General features: G+C 37.4%; 1 protein-coding gene across 1 annotated transcript in view; it reads right to left on the bottom strand.

The window, feature by feature from the left end:
- The window catches only part of LOC124275462 (spermatogenesis-associated protein 1-like), a 102,877-nt gene extending 83,212 nt beyond the window's left edge, over positions 1 to 19,665 (bottom strand). The window contains exon 1 of the mRNA XM_046711033.1: positions 19,497 to 19,665. Within this exon, the coding sequence (XP_046566989.1) occupies positions 19,497 to 19,553 (57 nt within the window). The 5' untranslated portion in view covers positions 19,554 to 19,665. The remainder of the gene's footprint in view (positions 1 to 19,496) is intronic.
- Positions 19,666 to 20,799: the final 1,134 nt, after the last annotated feature.

Below are 20,799 nucleotides of genomic sequence, written 5' to 3'. Positions count from 1 at the left end.
AAATAAAATTCATTATTACACAACGATTTAACAGTATGTGCTAAAACCTGTTGACCCAACTAGACATTCAGGCTAGTAAACTAGTATTGCCTCTAGCTTCGAGTTACGTTTACTCAAATGGCATATCACTTTGGCGCATGTTTGCATATATCAAGAGTTATATTTCAGCCTGAAGTTCACTATTCAAATATTTAGGGCAAATGACAAATAAAGACTTAAGCTATGCAAATATTTTAATGTAATATAGTTTTGGAACCAGTGCATTGTTCTGTAGCATGTGTACACACACTGATTGAGTTTGAATTAATTTATAAATGTTTAATTTCTTCCACAAAAGATGACCAAATACATGGAATAATACGGTACATTAAATATAATCACAAATACTTCTGTCAATACCCAGGGTTTACAGCATCAATAGAATCTCCAGACATCCAATTAAAACTTGGCTGGTATGAATTTCATGCAAGGAAATATAATATACTCCACAGGCAATTTATATTTGGATAAAGTTAAAAATGACAAAATCTAATTTGTTCATTTTTTATATGTAATCTACAAAAGGATCTATTGATCTTTTATCAAGCTTGCACACATAACACAGGACTTGTATGCTTCTACACGTTTATGACTTGCTAGTTTAACATAAGGTGTCATATTTTCTCTGTCTGTGGAAACACAGGTATGGCCAGTAATCAAGACAGCAATATCTGTATTCAGCATGTTATGCAACAGCCAGGTAACCACCTACGTCTAAGCCATGTCTAGGTAACTATGTACACAGGTTAACAGGCAGTGTGAACATTTCATATAATATGCTGTGGTTGAAATGGACAGGGTATGAATTCAGTTGTGTCAGGTATTTCTCAATACAGATTCTACAAATAAACTATTTTGGTTTATTTTTTTTATAAAAGATCCTACTAATTTTGTTCCATTGAACATACCATAAACAGGAGGAAAGACGTATAAACAATATACATCCTTGAGCAGGAGTTAAATAATACATGATTTTTTTTCTAAATATTCATTTAAAGTTTATAGTTTATTTCCTAAAACAAAGATAAAATCTCCGGACAAAACGTGTGAAAAAAACAGAATTATTACCAACATATTCTTGCTAAAAGTTGGAAAGAAGTAATAGGTGAGGTTAGGTGAGGTGAAATTGGGTTTTACGTCGTGCTTGAGAATATTTCGCTCATATGACGACGTGCATGCGTGTTTACGTGTATGTGCGGCTGCTTGTACTAGCCCAGACTGAAGCTGGTTTTATAGTGCTAGCCCGCTGAGATACCATGCCATAGTGAAGCATGAATACCCCACTCAGACACATTATACTGACTCCGAGCCGACCAGTCCTTGTTGTAACCATTAATGCCAAGCGCCAGGCAGGGACCAACAAGTACTGTATTGTAACGTCTTTTGGTTTGACGCGGTCGGGGATCGAACCCGTGACCTTCCGCTCTCCGGGCGGACGCTCTAACCACTACACCATGGAGGCGTCTGGAAAGAAGTAATAGAAAAACAGGACTCTTAAACTGCACAAACAACGTCATTATCCTTAGCTTCAAATCAATTCCTTTTTATGATTTATATGTCATTATTCAAGACAGAACCTTTGATTTGGGACATTGAAGAATGGAACACGTTTGTATTCTAAAAACATGTTCCATTCCAAACATCTTTTCTACAGACCTTACAGTAAAATAGGAATAAATAACAGAACTGAGGTACATCAAGTAACCTCCGCTTAACTGTTACAACACAATATATTAAGGAAGACTGATACATAGGGCTTTTCCTTCACAACCAAATGTGGGGACAAAGGAACTTGTAATTATATACAGTCTAAAGTGAAGTTTAATTTGCAGTATTCTGATGATGTGATGTAAATTACGTTTATGACCATCAGAAATGGGACCCCCTGGGGTTTCAGGGTTATAGTCCCCAGCAGCCTATATTTGTCAAACTAGGTGACAAAACGGATCAGGTAGTCAGATAAGGTGACTGGCTGATTGATTTCCAGGGTAGATTTGGTCCCCAACAACGTGTGCTCATCAGTGTGAGTGAGTATAGTTTTACGCCGCTTTTAGCAATATTCCAGCAATATCATGGCAGCAGACACCAGAAATGGGCTTAAGTTTCATACATTGTACCCATGTGGGGAATCGAACCCAGATCTTCAGCGTGACAAGCGAACGCTTTAACCACTAGGCTATCCCACCACCCTGTGCTCATCATACTTGATGACAGAGTCAGTTAGGTGGGCAAACTATCTAGCGTGGCTGATTGCATATCATCGTACAATGACAGCAAGCAGTGTTGTCCATGATATCAATCACTGGTTTGTCCTGTCAAGAGTTGAGTATTTACATGCCACTGTCTTAAAACTGGAATACTGCTCTGTTATTAAACTATATTTAAATTAAGGAAGGCATTATTTGGAGGGAGACTATGGGACAAGTTTTCAGACAATATAAGTTCCTGAGTGGGACTTTTGAAAAAAACACTTTGTATTTTAGATTTTAAACACAAATGACCAACAAAAAGATATGACATTACAAACGGAATACAATCAGGATCTAAGAATACAAACAGTGACTGTCACGAACACAGGAGAGGTAACGGCATGCTGCAAGTTTATTGCTCATAAAGTCCCAACAGGACAAATGCCTGATGAATACAAGTGTTACCTCCAAGCACCTGGCGCCATATAACACAAGAACACACTGAAGGGAAGGACCCATTGAGGACCTGTTGTGTCATTAATATCTTTGACATGTTAAGGGGAGATACCGTACTCCCTCTAAAAATCTGACTGGGTAAACATCATTACTTAAATTCATCATTGTTATCTCCACATGGAAATGGTTTTATCAATGCCTTGCTGAGTGAGTGAGTGAGTGAGTGAGTGAGTGAGTGAGTGAGTGAGTGAGTGAGTGAGTGAGTGAGTGAGTGAGTGAGTGAGTGAGTGAGTGAGTGAGTGAGTGAGGGAGTGAGTGAGGGAGTGAGTGAGGGAGTGAGTGAGCAAGCGAGCGAAGTTTTATGCCACTTTTAGCAATATTCCATCAATATCACAGCAGGGGATACTAGAAATGCCCGCGGCTTCACACATTGTACCCATGTGGGGAATCGAACCCGAATCTTCAGCGTGACAAACGAACGCATTAACTACTAGGCTGACTTGGTCGACACATACATGTCATTTATACCAATTGAGTAGTTCGATGTTCAATGTTCGATCCTGTTGATCTCTGGATTGTCTGGTCCAGACTTGATTACTTACAGACTGCCACCATATGGATAGAATATTGCTGAGCTCGGCATTAAACAACAAACCAAACAACCAACAGCAACATGGGTGAAAGAACCCTGCTTATCGTTGTGACAGTAATCTGGAATCTATTCAACCAGATATCACGGATCAATAACATAGGTAAAACTCTGGTTAATTACAATCTATATCACCCATAGACAGCTACATATAACAAATTTCATATTTACTGTCCTGTATAATAGTGACCCAATAACAAAGTGCTTCAATATTGAAATCGAAAAATACAATGGTTCTGTTCTTAAACCTGTCCCAGTAACAAGAAGCAGATCCACCTTGGAATGCCGGCCAGCCTCGTGATACTCTATTATTGACTACAATACTGTTACAATCACCCACTTGACCAATGTTGCCTGACCAACTAGACTACAAGTGTCCGTCTTGCGTGACTGACCACCACAAGCCCGAGGAATGTGTTACCACTCAGGAAGCTTACTACGCAGACAAATAACACATGGATAAATATTTAATTCCATAATGGACACGTGAGAAAATCATGAATTATACGTGTCATATAAACAGGCCTTGTGACTTCCGTTGATAAAATCTCAGCCCATCACCTTCCTCCCCTAGACAATTACTTCTGACTCCGGAAACTAGGGTGGTTCCAAACAATGAAATAAAGCCTCAAAGCAAGGCAAACGTAATAATCTCGATAATTATTGGAAGGTATTACAGATAACATCAAGACGCTAAATTGAAGTGCCCCTAATGCATGTTTTACATCAAAACACCGAGGATCAATCCAATATCCTCGAGCACCAATCTTCTGAACATGAATATCGGGTCTGGATTGAAAACATGTTTTGTTCATGAATGCAGAGTTACTGAAGCTCTTTTTAATGATTTGATTGTGTTTCATTGTTTAGAGCCTGTTGCCATGGCAGAGGGGAACAACAATGTGTTCGTACTAGGTACAGAATCAAAAGAGAGAGGGCTCTCAGGTTGATCTTATAAGCTGTTAATGAATTGGGCCTATGAAAGGCTTTCATCTGACTTGTATACACTACCCTGTCGTAGGCCAGCAACATTTCACCTGATCTACTGTGAGCGGTCTGCTTTCCATCAAGAGGCACAATGTATTTCCGTGAGGTTTTATTTTCCTAAATGCATTAAATGAGGAACTTGATGGCTTGTTGACATCCTGAGAGCCAAGATAAACATTTGGGTCACTTGAGTCGCTATCAATAATGAGTGCAAACAGCTTAAACCGATTGTTTTAATATTGTGAAGGGAATTAAGTAATCTGAACCTAGATATCTTAGTCAAACAATATAACCATAACATGTTACACAGGCAATGGCTCAATACGGCCATGCTTTCAAACAGATTCCCAGATTGCATTCAGACTAGGCCCAACGTTGGCAATGGTTTTGCCAATATTGCCAACGTTGGGCCAATGTCCGAATGCTATCTGGGTTTATCATCACATTCTGTTTTCAATTGTCAGAATGGTACCTCTTGTACATCTACAGCACTATATCATAATACACTGGATAGTCTACACCAGTGGTATAGATACTACATAGCATGAGTGGCCACACTGGAATACATTTACATGGATGAAATAATCTGAAAATAGGTAAAAAATATAGTGTTCTTCTTTTAGTCATTTGTTATTGTAACTTCAACTTTGATGATTTACAGGTTCAGATGATTACATATATGTATCTGAGTTTGATCCTATACTGACTAAACTGTTGTACACATACAACATGTTATGTAAAGGATCAAACCTGGCTCCAAGGTTTTATTTGAAATAGTAAGCCCGCGGCAGATGGAAATTGGGGAGGGTCGATAGGGCTTACATTTTCAAACAAAACCGAGGAGGTTTTGAATCATATTTGATCCAACTTATGAACCGACCGAAGATATACTTTAGATACTTTTAGCAATATTCAAGCAATATCACAGCTAGAGACACCTGAAATGGGCTTCACACATTGTACCCATGTGGGGAATCAAACCCGAGTATTTGGCATGACGAGTAAACGCTTTAACCACTAGGCTACCCCACCGACCCCTATTGAAATTAAGTACTGCAAAATAAATATCAATGACTTGTTCACCTTAAACTTTATTCAAAAGCTTTAAAGTAGATTTTGAATAAGAAAGTCTTACATTTGGAGTAGCAATGGACAGAGAAGCCTATGCTGATGATAGAATTTTATTTTTAACAGAATGACAAGATGGCTCAAAGGTTTCAGACAGGAATGAAATCAAATATTCCTGAATTAAAATTTGGAACAATAATTCTATAAGAGAGAAGAAAAAGATATCACACTTCCTTTTGTTTATAACACTTGATCATGCTGTGACATTACCTCTAATTGTCAAGATATTAAACATTATCAAGTATGAATTTAATTGTGTAAGTTATATTGCAACTTCTACAAATTGTCCAAATGACTATTAACAGAATTATTACAACCAACAGCAGTATCGCTTTAACATAGAATTACAACACGCACAACTGCGCATTCTGACACAGACTGTCAAATCTCCTTCAGACTAGCATTCCAAATAGGTGGTCTTATAGTCCATTGCTTGAGCTACAGACAAAGACGTCCAGTAGTGCATGCAGTCAACAGGTAGATATGTACACAGGTACCTATACTTAAGTGTTAACAAGTCCTGTCAGTATTCTGTGCCTTTCTTTGTATAGTTCTTCAAACTATTTGTCTTAGTGGCAGTCATGATCTCCTTAAAGTGCCAGGGTATTTTCTGCGGATAAAAATCAATATATGAGCCTATTGTTTACACTCTAGAAATAACATTGGACCTCTTGTCTTCTGCATGTTTTGATAAAGATTAAGGTACAACACAAGCATGTCATTGTTTTAATGTGTTGACAATGTCTCATCAACAATATTTGTTTTTGCACAAATAGTAAATGACTTGGAGTTAAATGCTGTTTATACATTTTTCGGTAAGAGCATGCAGGAAAGCACAAAGCTAAACATGTTGAAGGTGTTCAACACTGCAGTGAAACGTGCTGAGGTGTGGTGCTAGACTTGCACAAATACCTATGGAAATGATTATAGGATAAACAGTTGTAGGACAAACAGTAAGTCAACACACTGGAAGATACAGAGTGGGGAAACAACGGTGGCAAGTCAAACAGAAGCATGTCATGTCAACACACTGACTGACTGACTGAGTTTGGTTTTACGCCGCTTTTAGCAATATTCCAGCAACATCACGGCGGGGGACACCAGAAATGGGCCTCACACATTACACCCATGTGGGGATTCGAACCCGGGCCTTCGGCGTGACAAGCCAACGGTTTAACCATTAGGCTACCCCACCGCCCTCAACACACTGAAAAATACATAGCAGAAAGTCAAACAAGTTAGTGGCAAGTCAACACACTGTGAGATACAGAGTGAAAAGTTCAAACAGTGGCAAGTCAAACAGAAGCATGTCAACATAGTGAAAGATGCATAGCAGACAGTTCAAACAGTGGCAAGTCAACACACTGTGAGATACACAGATGAAAGTCAAACAGAAGCATGTCAGCATAGTGAAAAAGGCATAGCAGACAGTTCAAACAGTGGCAAGTCAACACACTGTGAGATACACAGATGAAAGTCAAACAGTGGCAAGTCAACACACTGAGATACACAGATGAAAGTCAAACAGTGACAAGTCAACACACTGTAAGATACACAGATGAAAGTCAAACAGTGACAAGTCAACATATTGTAAGATACACAGATGAAAGTCAAACAGTGGCAAGTCAACACACTGTAAGATACACAGATGAAAGTTAAACAGTGGCAAGTCAACACACTGTAAGATACACAGATGAAAGTCAAACAGTGACAAGTCAACACACTGTAAGATACACAGATGAAAGTTAAACAGTGGCAAGTCAACACACTGAGATACACAGATGCAAGTCAAACAGTGGCAAGTCAACACACTGTAAGATACACAGATGAAAGTTAAACAGTGGCAAGTCAACACACTGTAAGATACACAGATGAAAGTTAAACAGTGACAAGTCAACATATTGTAAGATACACAGATGAAAGTTAAACAGTGGCAAGTCAACACACTGAGATACATAGATGCAAGTCAAACAGTGGCAAGTCAACACACTGTAAGATACACAGATGAAAGTCAAACAGTGGCAAGTCAACACACTGTAAGATACACAGATGAAAGTTAAACAGTGACAAGTCAACATATTGTAAGATACACAGATGAAAGTCAAACAGTGGCAAGTCAACACACTGTAAGATACACAGATGAAAGTCAAACAGTGACAAGTCAACACACTGTAAGATACACAGATGAAAGTTAAACAGTGACAAGTCAACATATTGTAAGATACACAGATGAAAGTTAAACAGTGGCAAGTCAACACACTGTAAGATACACAGATGAAAGTCAAACAGTGTCAAGTCAACACACTGTGAGATACACAGATGAAAGTCAAACAGTGACAAGTCAACACACTGTAAGATACACAGATGAACGTTAAACAGTGGCAAGTCAACACACTGAGATACACAGATGAAAGTCAAACAGTGGCAAGTCAACACACTGTAAGATACACAGATGAAAGTTAAACAGTGACAAGTCAACATATTGTAAGATACACAGATGAAAGTTAAACAGTGGCAAGTCAACACACTGTAAGATACACAGATGAAAGTTAAACAGTGACAAGTCAACACACTGTAATATACACAGATGAACGTTAAACAGTGACAAGTCAACATATTGTAAGATACACAGATGAAAGTTAAACAGTGGCAAGTCAACACACTGTAAGATACACAGATGAAAGTCAAACAGTGACAAGTCAACATATTGTAAGATACACAGATGAAAGTTAAACAGTGGCAAGTCAACACACTGTAAGATACACAGATGAAAGTCAAACAGTGGCAAGTCAACACACTGTGAGATACACAGGTGAAAGTCAAACAGTGGCAAGTCAACACACTGTAAGATACACAGATGAAAGTCAAACAGTGACAAGTCAACATATTGTAAGATACACAGATGAAAGTTAAACAGTGGCAAGTCAACACACTGTAAGATACACAGATGAAAGTCAAACAGTGGCAAGTCAACACACTGTGAGATACACAGATGAAAGTCAAACAGTGACAAGTCAACATATTGTAAGATACACAGATGAAAGTTAAACAGTGGCAAGTCAACACACTGTAAGATACACAGATGAAAGTCAAACAGTGGCAGGTCAACACACTGTAAGATACACAGATGCAAGTCAAACAGTGGCAAGTCAACACACTGTGAAATACACAGGTGAAAGTCAAACAGTGGCAAGTCAACACACTGTAAGATACACAGATGAAAGTTAAACAGTGGCAAGTCAACACACTGTAAGATACACGGATGAAAGTCAAACAGTGGCAAGTCAACACACTGTAAGATACACAGGTGAAAGTCAAACAGTGGCAAGTCAACACACTGAGGTACACAGATGAAAGTCAAACAGTGGCAAGTCAACATACTGTAAGATACATAGCAGATAATCAAACAGTGGCAAGTTAAACAGAAGAAAGTCAACAAACTGCAAGATACACAGTAAAAAGACAATGTGAACGTTAGGGAAGCAACAGCCAAACACATTGAAAACATTAACAAACTAATACCTTCGAAGACACCAGGTGTTTGCAAGGAGGGCATCATAAAGCCAATCCTGCTCTACCAGTAGCACATACAACTCATACAGTTTTGTATAAACATTGAAGTGTCTGTTTACATGTAAGTTATACACTGCTATTAGAAATAATACCTACTTCTATGTAAATGGCCACAATCTCCAAACTGTGTTATACGGAATACCTCCGGCAAACAACAATGTCAAAAAGAACATAATACAGTCCCTGCATCAATACATCTTTAAGTCTAAACGATTTGACAAATTATACTAACAATTATATGCAATCAATTAATGAAGTGTAGCTGCAAGCTCAATGTTTATAAGCACCTACAACGCACATATATAATTTAATTTGTCAGATTTTGTATCCAGTTCTTGTGTATTTTGTTTAAATGATATATGTACTGGTGAGGTATTGATATAAGCAGAGGTCTGCTTGTTTACCAAACCAGATTCTCTAGGAATAAAAATATGTTTAAACCAAGTGTCTGTTTGTTGCCTAAAGCCACAGTCCCCTTGCCATATGATGACTGAATGTCTTGACTAAACAATAAAAAACATACAACCACACAATAAATACATTGTAATACAAACTGAAATAAAAAATGTAGAAAGACAAACAAACTGAAACATAAACCAGGGTTTGATATTTAGCGGTCTTCTCAGATACTTGCAGTTTTGTTCCACCATGTCCACTAGGCTGTTACAAATCACTCACATATTCGGCAAATTGGACTCTTTTTTTCATGGATTCAATTCGTTATTCGAGATCACTAGAATCTGATATTCACGAGCATGATAACAGTGAACACTCTCATTTGATTGTTGTGTGTTGTTTAACACTGCACTCAGTAATATTTCAGCTACGTGACGGCGGTATGGACCAGACAGTCCAGTGATCAACACCATGAGCATTGATCTACACAATTGGGATACGATTACATGTGTTGACCAAGTCAGCAAACATGACCAGCTGGTCATGTTAGTCACCTCTTACAACGACAAGCATGGGTTGGTGAAGAGCGTTCTAACACTGATTTTCACAAGTATATTTCATTTGACAGTATTGTGGTCACTTGTCATTGACGCGTGACACTGCCAATATGTCCATAACACATAAAGCTTTATTTTGTACAACTGACAAAACTTAATGAATAAAAAATGAACTTGTGTTGTGTTATGGTATTATTGAAAAATATTTGTATTTGTTACCCCATATTCACAATATGGATAGTGTTCACCTCAAGTGGAATCGTTGCAGCCATTCTGTCTACTGCGTTTATGAGTTTGAACAGTAGGGCTGTAACAAATACACTATGAGGTGAATATGATATGTTATATGAACAAATATGAATATTTATTCCATGTCAGGTCATGTAACTGTTTAAGTTAAAATGATTAAACGATTTTGTGTTTACAGCAAAAACATCAATACATTATAAACTATGCCACTTACAGCCTAATGACAGTGCCATTAGGTACCTTGGCAAATTAACACAAGTTATGCTACTGTGTGGTTTGAATATATTCCATTTTGCATATCTAACTTACACAAACAACACACTAGTTCCAAGTAAAAGCACTCTCTTAAAACTAATTGTAAATATTCGATTCTAGTGACCTAAAATAATGATTTGAATTCATGAAGGGATACGGTTTGATTCACCAAACATGCGAATACAGTGCTATTGAACAGCATCATAAACCTACAATATCACATTGCCCTATATAAAAAGATCACTGAAGAATTCATTTGAAATATAGCTGGCTTGGAACATTAATGTTAAGCCTGGTGACATGCCTTCTCGTCCGGGACACCTGTGCGTGCTTTGTACGGGGTTTTGTGAGTTTGATCATTGTGCCTGATGAGCCAAGTGCAACGAGCAGGCCACTAGACACGGTGTGCTTCCCATACCTTCTACCCACAACAACAGGTGTAACAGAAGCCAGAGGTAGCCTGATATCCTCTTAATTTTACTTCAATGGATAAAAGCTATAATGTTCTATTTGGAATCATATCACTCAGGATAAACTTACATCTACTGTATAATAGCTATGATCAGTTACACAATGCAGGACTAAACTAGAAACAATCTCAATACACTAGATTATAGACATTGTGGTCCTCCATTTGGTTACAGTCCGCGAGGCCTAGAATTCACATCTAATAAATCCCGCAAGGCCTAATTACAGTTTGCCCACATGACATAATTAACGAGGCAATTGGGGCGTGAAACAAGAGTGGGAGAGGTCACTGATCAGTGGACGGGGGTCACTCTGTTAGGGTTAGTTTAGTAATGAGACTTGTCTACTGTGAAAACATTAAGGTTGGATAGATGAAAGTAAAAACAATATCACTTTGTCACCTGTGATAATATCCTAAATGATACTGATTTTGTTGTGATAACATAATACATGATAATATGTTGTTATGATTCCTGTGGTCAATCCACCCTTATCCAATACAACCACTGATACAGATGTGATAAATCACTGTTAAAATAAATATTTCACAATCATATTTGATTTTTGTTGTTTCATATGATTCACCCCTTCTGTGGTCAATAATGGACCAGTCCAGCAATAATCCACTGTAATCCTATAAAACAAGTGAGGCATAAAGTCCCACATAGCCTAATGAACTGTACCTACCTAAATGAATAATTTTAGGCCTCGTGGGACGACATCCACCATTTATGACACATATATGATTACAGGTGGAATACACTGTTTTTCAATACAAGAGCAGATGATTTGGTTGAAAACAATAAAAGAGGTTGATTTTTTATTAATGTCCACCAACAACTCTAATGGCTTTAATAACACAAAACTGTTGGTACTGACACTACAACACAAGTGACTGCGTAAAATGTTAAACAACTGCCTGAAAACCAATTGATGTTTGGGTTCGTTTTTTTCTTTTCTGATTTCATTTATCTATTTATTCAAGTGTTAATCTATTTATTCACATTGTTTGACAATTATTCTTTGATGGCAGATTGATTGTTTTCATTATTTGTCACGAAGGCTGGTTCTGCGGCACAGTGGACAGAGTGTCAGCCTGCAGTGGGGAAGGTTGGTGTTTAGATCCCACCACATACCAAAACTTGAAAAGACGTTGAAATGTTGTTCTCGTTCTTGTTACACAGTTTTACCACTTTATGTGGTTTGTTTGTTGTTTAACGCAGCACTCAGCAATATTCCAGCCATATGGTGGCGGTCTGTAAATAATCGAGTCTGGACCAGACAATCCAGTGATCAACGCAATGATCAACGCAATTGGGATACGATGACATGTGTCAACCAAGTCAGCGAGCCTTACCACCGATCCCGTTAGTCGCCTCTTACAACACTCATGGGTTGCTGAAGATCAATTCATGTCAGTACACTACCATCCTACATTAATGAGCTTCACCAAGCACAGGCTTTTGTTTGTCACAATACATGTGAAGATCATATGTTTCAAACAAGGACTGGTCAGTACAATGACACTGTGTGGAGTATCCAATGATTGTTAAACTGCATACTAGCAAAGATCATGTTGTGAAAATATCACTATCATATCTCAGTAAAAAAGAACAACTGAAAAAATACAACCTTACAATTAATGCTACTTCACTTCCGAAACCCAGAACATTTAAAAAGCAGGTAAGTTTACATCCTCGATAATCTCCAGGGTATAAGTTACGATCACTCTCCACTATACCCTGGATGCATCCACGGCTTGGCCCGATAATTACATTATCTCCCTTTGCTGGCTCCGCATTCTCACAGTAGCCAATCAGCTAAGCCGCCGTTACATCCGAGCTTGCCAGTGTCAACAATGATAGCGTTCGCAGTCGCGAGGGTTTGTTCGCAGTGCCACTCAGATTTGTTAGGAAATAATACAGACAAATTGACAGATCTGAAATTTTCAAAAACTATTAAAAAGAACTCCTTCTACCTCTTTCAGAGTACCTCTGCATCAATTGTGTTGCCAAGTTTAAACGCTTAGATAATTTAAGAAACGAAAGTGAGTTGTGATTGGTTCGCTCAACTTCCCAGCGTAGACACTTGATTGGATAAAAAGCCAGCCAAGGGAGGTAATAAAATCATCGGGCCAAGCGGTGGATGCCTCCAGGGTATAGTGGAGAGTGATCATAACATATACCCTGGAGATTATCGAGGATGGTAAGTTTATAATGATTATATTTGTCTGAACACTGACACCTGAAACCAGTTCTTATCAGAACACAAATCACATCTGTAACACCTTACTATTCACAGCTACAATACGATGACTGGGTATATCAGTGTTAAATTCCAACATACAGGTAAAGCTCGTTAACAGGTAAAAACCTGTTCTGCAAATCAACATTGTGAGACAATTGTTGACCAGAGAGTGAAAGTGGTCAGTGATAATATCATTCACAAACCTCGATCAACAAACAACAATGGCTCTGTTTTGTTGAAAGCTGGATACCATGCAAGAAAGTTTGACTTATTGAGAAAGTGTCATCAAAACTAAAGATAAAAATAATCAAATTACCTTGCAGTTACTCTAATTTGGAAAGTAATACTTTACAGTAAATTATCCCAACAAAAACTGAAGGACCCAAAGACTCAGTTGTCAACATTGCCCCCTGTAGTCAAAGACTGAAGACTGGCCAGTCAGGAACCAAGAATGTATTATGAAAATATGACATATCTGAAGTATGACACCTATAGCACCGTAGTAATGTTCTTCAATGAATATTACATGAAAACGAAAACTAATTACAGATCTTATAAAAATATCAGACCCAGTTATTAAGGTAATTTCATAATTTCTTCATGCTAGAGCTACCATATGTAAATACTAAATAATATGATGTTACAAGGTAAAAGAATAACTTTTATAAATGAATAAATTAATATATATATATATATATAAAGAAAGTGATGAGAATACCGAGCGTACAGTAGTACATATATAAGAAGAAGTTTCTGAAATAATCACACGACACAGATTTTCTCCAACATGTTTCACTTTTATCTTCAGGGAGAAGTGATTACAGTTAAATGGATTATGTTATGACGTCACTTTGTCATGACGTCAAAATGCAACTGTATAAAAATGTTGTGATGCGGCGTTGCCATAACGTCACATTGGCGGCTTTAAAATGCGCAGCAGGAAAGGAAATAAAATTTAAAATGTTCCCTTTCTATAAAATGAATACTGCTGACGCCATGCAGCGTAAAGCTAAAGAAAACTTTTTCATTAAAGAATTGTGTCCATCGTTAAATAGGTAACACAATGTGGCTGAATTATACTTGTTTTCATTGTGCTACTAGTACTGTCAATTTATATATACACACACACACACACATTACTGCGTTGTGCCTCCCACTAGATTTTCTGTATGGACAAACAACAAGGCACAGACTTGGAGTTCATATTGTAGGGGCGCGTGGGGTAACCTAGTGGTACTTGTCACACCGAAGACCTGGGTTCGATTCCCCACATGGGTATAATGTGTGAACGCCCATTTCTGGTGTCCCCCGCCATGATATTGCTGGAATATTGCTAAAAGCGTCGTAAAAGACTTATTTTGTAGGTGGTGGGTACAAATCCTTGTGTTTCAAGTGAAACACTTGCTGGAGAAATCGGAGATATCAAACAGTTAATTTTGCAATAAAGGTTACTTCCTGTAACAAGAGGGGCGGTGGGGTAGTCTAGTGGTTAAAGCGTTGATTTGTCACACATTGTGCCCGAAGATTGAGAAGACCCCGGGTTCGAATCCCCACATTGGTACAATGAGTGAAGCCCATTTCTGGTGTCCCCCGCCGTAATATTGCTGGAATATTGCTAAAAGCGGCGTAAAACTAAACTCAGTCAGTCAGTCAGTCAGTCAGTCAGTCCTGTAACAAGACTACTTCTGACTACAGATTTTTTTGAGTTATGCAATGGCTGAAAAAAATGAACATTAATACAGGGATGTTTTTTTAATTTATCAAATAAGAAAGAACTTGAGCACAAGTTATCCAATTGGTCTGGCCTCCATTTTATTGTAACATGAACGTTAATTCCGAACCAGATCTAGCATGTGTCGTTCCAGTGGTATTGTACTCACTTTATCTTAATTTATTAATGCTGACATGAAACCCGGAGTGATCACGCTTTGTTAATGGACCCCAAAAAACATAACTCTTGTTTGTTTGTTTTTGTACTTTTTGGATCAATATGTAAATTGGCCATTTTTTATTTGAACAATCAATATCATCTTGTTTGGTTCCAAACAGTCTATTGAAATGAAGGAACACCTGACAAGGCCTTCCATCAACAGTGCCTGCTAAGTACTTCTCACTAAATTCCATCCTTTAATCTCCCAATATTCAACTATAAGGACCTTACAACAGACAGCGGCTTGATGGACTCCAATCTCTTATTGGCACTAAGTCTTACTGCTCCTCAATGTTGATGTGTTAGACAACAGAGAGTTAAGTACAGGGTCAAAGGGTACACATAAACCGAGATCTACTGAGTTATGCTGAAGTTATCAGTATTTTAACCGTGTCCCAATGACCAGTAAACAGGCAAATCTGGAGCAGGCAAACCAATGGTTGATAACATGATCAAACATCCCACGTTTATCAATGAGGCATTAACCAAAATAGTGTCTTTATGATTGGAGTGGGTGAGTTGGGTTTTACGCCGCTTTTAGCAATATTTCAGCAATATCACAGCGGAGGACACCAGAAATGGGCTTCACACCCGAACCCGAGTCTTCAGAGTGATTCATGATTGGAAAAGATAGTGAGGAGAAGTGATCAGTTTTGTTTGTTTGTTTGTTTCAGCAATACTCAGCAATATTTCAGCTATATGACAACGGTCTGTAAATAATCAAGTCTGGACGAGACAATCCAATGATCAACAGCATGAGCATCAGTCTATGTAACTGGGATACAATGACATGAGGTCAAGCAGGTCAGTGAGCCTGCCCCCCAATCTTGTTTGTCACGTCTTACAGAAGTGATCAGTGCCAACATAACGTCAGCAATGACAGACTGTGATATCTCATCATCATCATCCAACTGCATGTCCCATCAACAATGCTCTCAGTTACCAGGGGTGGAAATAACCCATTGCCCGACATCCGAGTCCAGTGTTTTTTTTCTGTCGGGCAAGCAAATTTGTATATCACACTGTACCGGTGTCCAGTTGCCTTTCCAATGTTAATTATGTTGTTTATTCTAAAAATCAGCAAGAAAACGGTCGGTATAGTGGAAAAATTATCAGGGCAAGTGACATTACATGTGCCACTGTACCGGGAAACATTATCAATTTTAAAGTTATTTCAACCCCTGGTTACACGTCTGAAATTACAATTACACTTCTGCTTCTTACAGAATATTTTTAACCCCAATAGTATGAACCTCACAGATAATCAATGCGTATATTTTCCACTCAAGAAACAAACAAACAACACAGGCTGCAAACTGTGCACTCAAAGTGGCAGCGCACTAAGCAACACCCCATGTAAAATACAGAGTGCACATATTATTTGTGTGTACACAGGCTTAAATATAATAACAAAATCAACATTGCTATCAAAACGGGTTTCACTGTCCGAAAGTCACAATATTGGCTGTTGCTATGTTCACTTCAATGACAAACTGTCGTTCAAACAAACTTATCAGAAGTGTTGAGTACTGCCCGTCTCACAGCTGTCAAAGGCAGGAATGTTCTGTATACAAAACTCTATCATTATGTACCTATCATACAAACGTCATGCCGTTCACAAACAATTACGACCAGCCCTTGAACTGAAAGCACATTTATGGCAGGCAATCGTCATTTACCAATTTGACAAGCTGAACATGTAAGAGGCTTGTGAAGTATGAATGAAAAAACATTCTGTGACACATAAGATATTATCTGTGATATAACAGTTACATTAGCACAGATCCTAGTATTCTGAAATAGATAAGACTTCATTGAATTAATCTAAAACAAATTCATAGTTTATTTGGAAGAAGTGTTTGGTATTAAGTTGATGCTGAAATTACAATTTGGACGAAAACACCAGAAAAAATGTTTGTATGAAAAGAATCCTCAGGTTTAGTAGAATTTTTATTCTTTAGGTGGTCACTTTAACAAACTGTAAAAACAATTCAGTGTTAGGGCTTGTAGATTTTTCTGGTTAATTCTTTATCCTAACTTGTATTGAAGAATGAATCACCATTAAAAGACTTCCAGAATCTGGCTTCACATGGTGTTTTTCCCATGAAGTTAATTATAGCTTAATAGGTCCACACATTATTATTAACTATATACCATATATTCCATGCATGAATAAACAGAGCTGACCAAAATGTACGTACGCAGTCTTCACAAGCACTTTTGTGTTAGACCAAAGTTTACACGATGGCCTACTACCTTGTGTATATAACACAGGATAGATGGGCAATATAATATCGTTGGAACTATTATTAAAAATGTTCTGGTATCATGACATCTTGAACAATGTTTGTTCTCTTCCACTTTATCTCTGAACAAAAATTTAACTTCTATAAGGTTTCAATAAGCGCAATCCTCTTTATCATAGTCTAAGTGCCCTAGGACTTTATGGCATTCAAGTCAATATATAGAGGATGATAAAATCAGCCATAAGAAATACAGAGGCACTTTACCGTTAAGAATCATTTTGCAAGCATCATACTATCTGCAATGATCACCGTTATAACCAGTCAGATTCTTCTGGTCTGTATATGTAAATGTTTTGATTTGTTTTAATTCTGTAATATTTATTCTTCAAACATAAAAGTGTGCATTTCAAACCTTATAATCTTCTTAATGTATTTGTACAGTAACATGTCCAGTACTTGCCACCATTAGCCAATATATTCCGTCATTCACCGGATTACAGAATAAAGGAATAATGTCACATCCTTTATGACCATCCTTAGAGGTAATGTAGCGAAGTGTTAGGTATTATTCTGCTAATGGCTGCTCACGAGCTGAGAAGTCCAGAGGGTGACTGCAATATCTCTTTCATATTACAGAGTAACGTATCACAAAGAAATCTCTGCCAATGAATATCACCTATTAAGAAAAGTGTCTTATCTTGATCAATCAATATTGATTTACAGCTTATCAGAGAAAGTGCCATTTGTAAGATGTCAATCAGATTGTGACGTTCCCGATAGTTGCTGATAGCAACAATTGTGAAAGACAAAAGGCCAGAGTTGGTGTAGAGGTCCCTCGCCCTAAATCCCTCATGTCTGATCAAAAATCAATTGATTAATCGAAGCCTATCACTTGCTCAATACTGATCAATACTTAATGGACTGGGGCACACAAAAAGCTTTGAATATGGTGCTGTTGGCAATGAGTACTTGAAATGTAACTGACTTGTGTCAGTATCATTGTAAATGAAATTGATTTGACTGGTTGCTCAAGGCCTTACAATGACCATCAATACAGGAGTTGATAATGCTACTGTTTGGATGGCAGTGCACCATGTAACTTTCGATAATCATTTCCAGTTTACAAGATCATTAGCAGGATCTGAAGAATGGTTTAGAAGATTTTCATTCAGAAATCAACATGTATAGTTACACATATATAGAAATATAATGCAATCACTACTAGATCCATTGTAGTCACAGTTAAGACTCGGGTTCAGTTTCTTTCAGTGATTCTATTTGTGAGGGAAGTTCTTGTCAACTTCTGTGATACCGCAACAATATTCTGCAAGAGATAGATATCAATAGCAGTTCCAGCCAATGCCAAAAGACTTAACTGTAAAGGTATCAAGATGACTCATTGTTGATGATACATAATTATATTCATATTTTCTTCGTCTAAAACACAGTTAATTATTTCAATTGTAGTAACATATCCCGCTGTCACCATTTTTTTATTATTATATTTTGTGTACTTCAAGGTAAATATCTTCAAACTATCAATAAATTATTTTGTTTTTGTAATTTGTTTTAAAATTTCTATGTCAATATAACAGTACTAGCCGCGATTTTGTAACACAGAAGCAACTGTTTGATACCCAAAGTCTTTTGAAAAGACAGCATAAATCATATTTTGGTCCAGTTAGCAGAGGTGAACTTTAATTTTCTTTGATCTCAAACATGTCTTTAAAATAAACTGATTCATCTTCAAACTACAATAGATATGCAGTGTTATTTTTTTATATTTTTTTTTTATTTAATTAGATAATTTCTAGAGCTAGAATATTTGATAATATGAAACATAAATGTTAAACAGCGTTCACGATTTTGTACATATTCATTTTAACCTACTCTGATTTATGGACAATGAAGTAGATCTAATGAATAAACCAATAATTCTTTATGATTTAGTTTTCTCGAATTGCATACATGTAGTTATAGACAAATACATTCAACGAATGCTAGTTGTTATAAAAATAAATCTGATTGACACTAAGCATGAATGACTGCAGTGATTTCTCCCCACCTGTCAACTTTGTTTTCGACAGTAGACTTTCCCATTGTTAAAGACTTTATGCTTGAACAAACCTGATCTGAGGCCGATGGTGGCCTAGAATTCGTACTCCGAAAATCTGCTCGACTCATGATGGTAAAAATCCTCCGCTAAGATCCGTGAGATATCATTATCAGAGTCATGCTTGTGTCTCCGCCTTTACCACTCAGCTGAATTTTCCCCCTATCACATGCCGAGCGGTTTCCAGGCTAAACAAATGGAGGAAGATCACGTGATCTATTCAAGGGGCATAACTGTTACGTTCTTACAACGACAGACCGCTTATTGGTTTTCCTTATAAACAAACAACTGTAATAATGTACGCCGACAATTACTGATTTATGAGTAGATAGTTCAAATTATTTGTCAGACATCTGATTCAATCATGTTTTGCGGAAAACATCAACTTGCAGAACATCAGCGTACTTACGTCTGGCTACTGAAGCGTTTTAAAATGTCTGGCCATTGATCCATACCTTGCCTTGCAGGCGTGACATTGGCCGATTGACTGTGAAAAACTACTTAGTAAACGTGAATAAATAATGCCTGAGGTGAGAGAGAGACCCGACCCAGTGCCTATTTGTTGATTCTAAGGCAATAAATAATGCAGAAGAACTTTGTAGTTTTAATTGGACAGAACACAAAAGATGTAATCTCGTCAAGGTTGTCACGCGAGACTTGCATGTTTTGTAGATTCGGACAGATTTAGCTTTTCTTTAACGTCAACGCTCGCACTCGAAATAACTATCGCTACGACAGATGAAAATCAATATATGCGTATGTTGTGAAGTATTATCATTATCATGATATCATGATAAGTGATGATAATATAGATTAAGATTATTTTTGGATTTACACCATATTTGGAATTACAGCTGCCGAAAGTTCCTGTCGCTCAATTAGATTATTTCATAATGGGTTTATAAATCCGGTTATCATTTCTTCAAAATCAGGGTTTACCCTGGCTTCAATACAAATTCATGTAAATTACATCATCTGAAAAATTTACAAGCTGTACATACGCAGTAAATTCCAGGAACTTCAAGAAAGCCTTTGACTAGATCTATCATGCGCCAAGGGCATTTGATTAAGTATATATTTGAACATTCGGTATTCAAATTCATTATTTAATGAATTAAACTTACAGTAAAAAGTGTGTATGAACATGTGCATATAAAGTTGTACAATGATGCATCTGAGGACCACACTTTAACGAAATACGTTTGTGCCTTTGATAAAGAATAATTCAATAAAACCCCGTGATCCTTGTCATTGGAACCCCCTACCCCACTTTCATCCATATCATTACCAATCCAAATCCACATCCTCACTCATCTA

Source organism: Haliotis rubra, unplaced genomic scaffold (assembly GCF_003918875.1).
Source record: "Haliotis rubra isolate DU_JTF1 unplaced genomic scaffold, ASM391887v1 Scf2, whole genome shotgun sequence".
In the NCBI taxonomy this organism is placed as follows: domain Eukaryota; kingdom Metazoa; phylum Mollusca; class Gastropoda; order Lepetellida; family Haliotidae; genus Haliotis; species Haliotis rubra.
The sequence above is the reverse complement of the archived record's forward strand: the minus strand, read 5'-3'. Positions and strand labels throughout refer to the sequence as shown.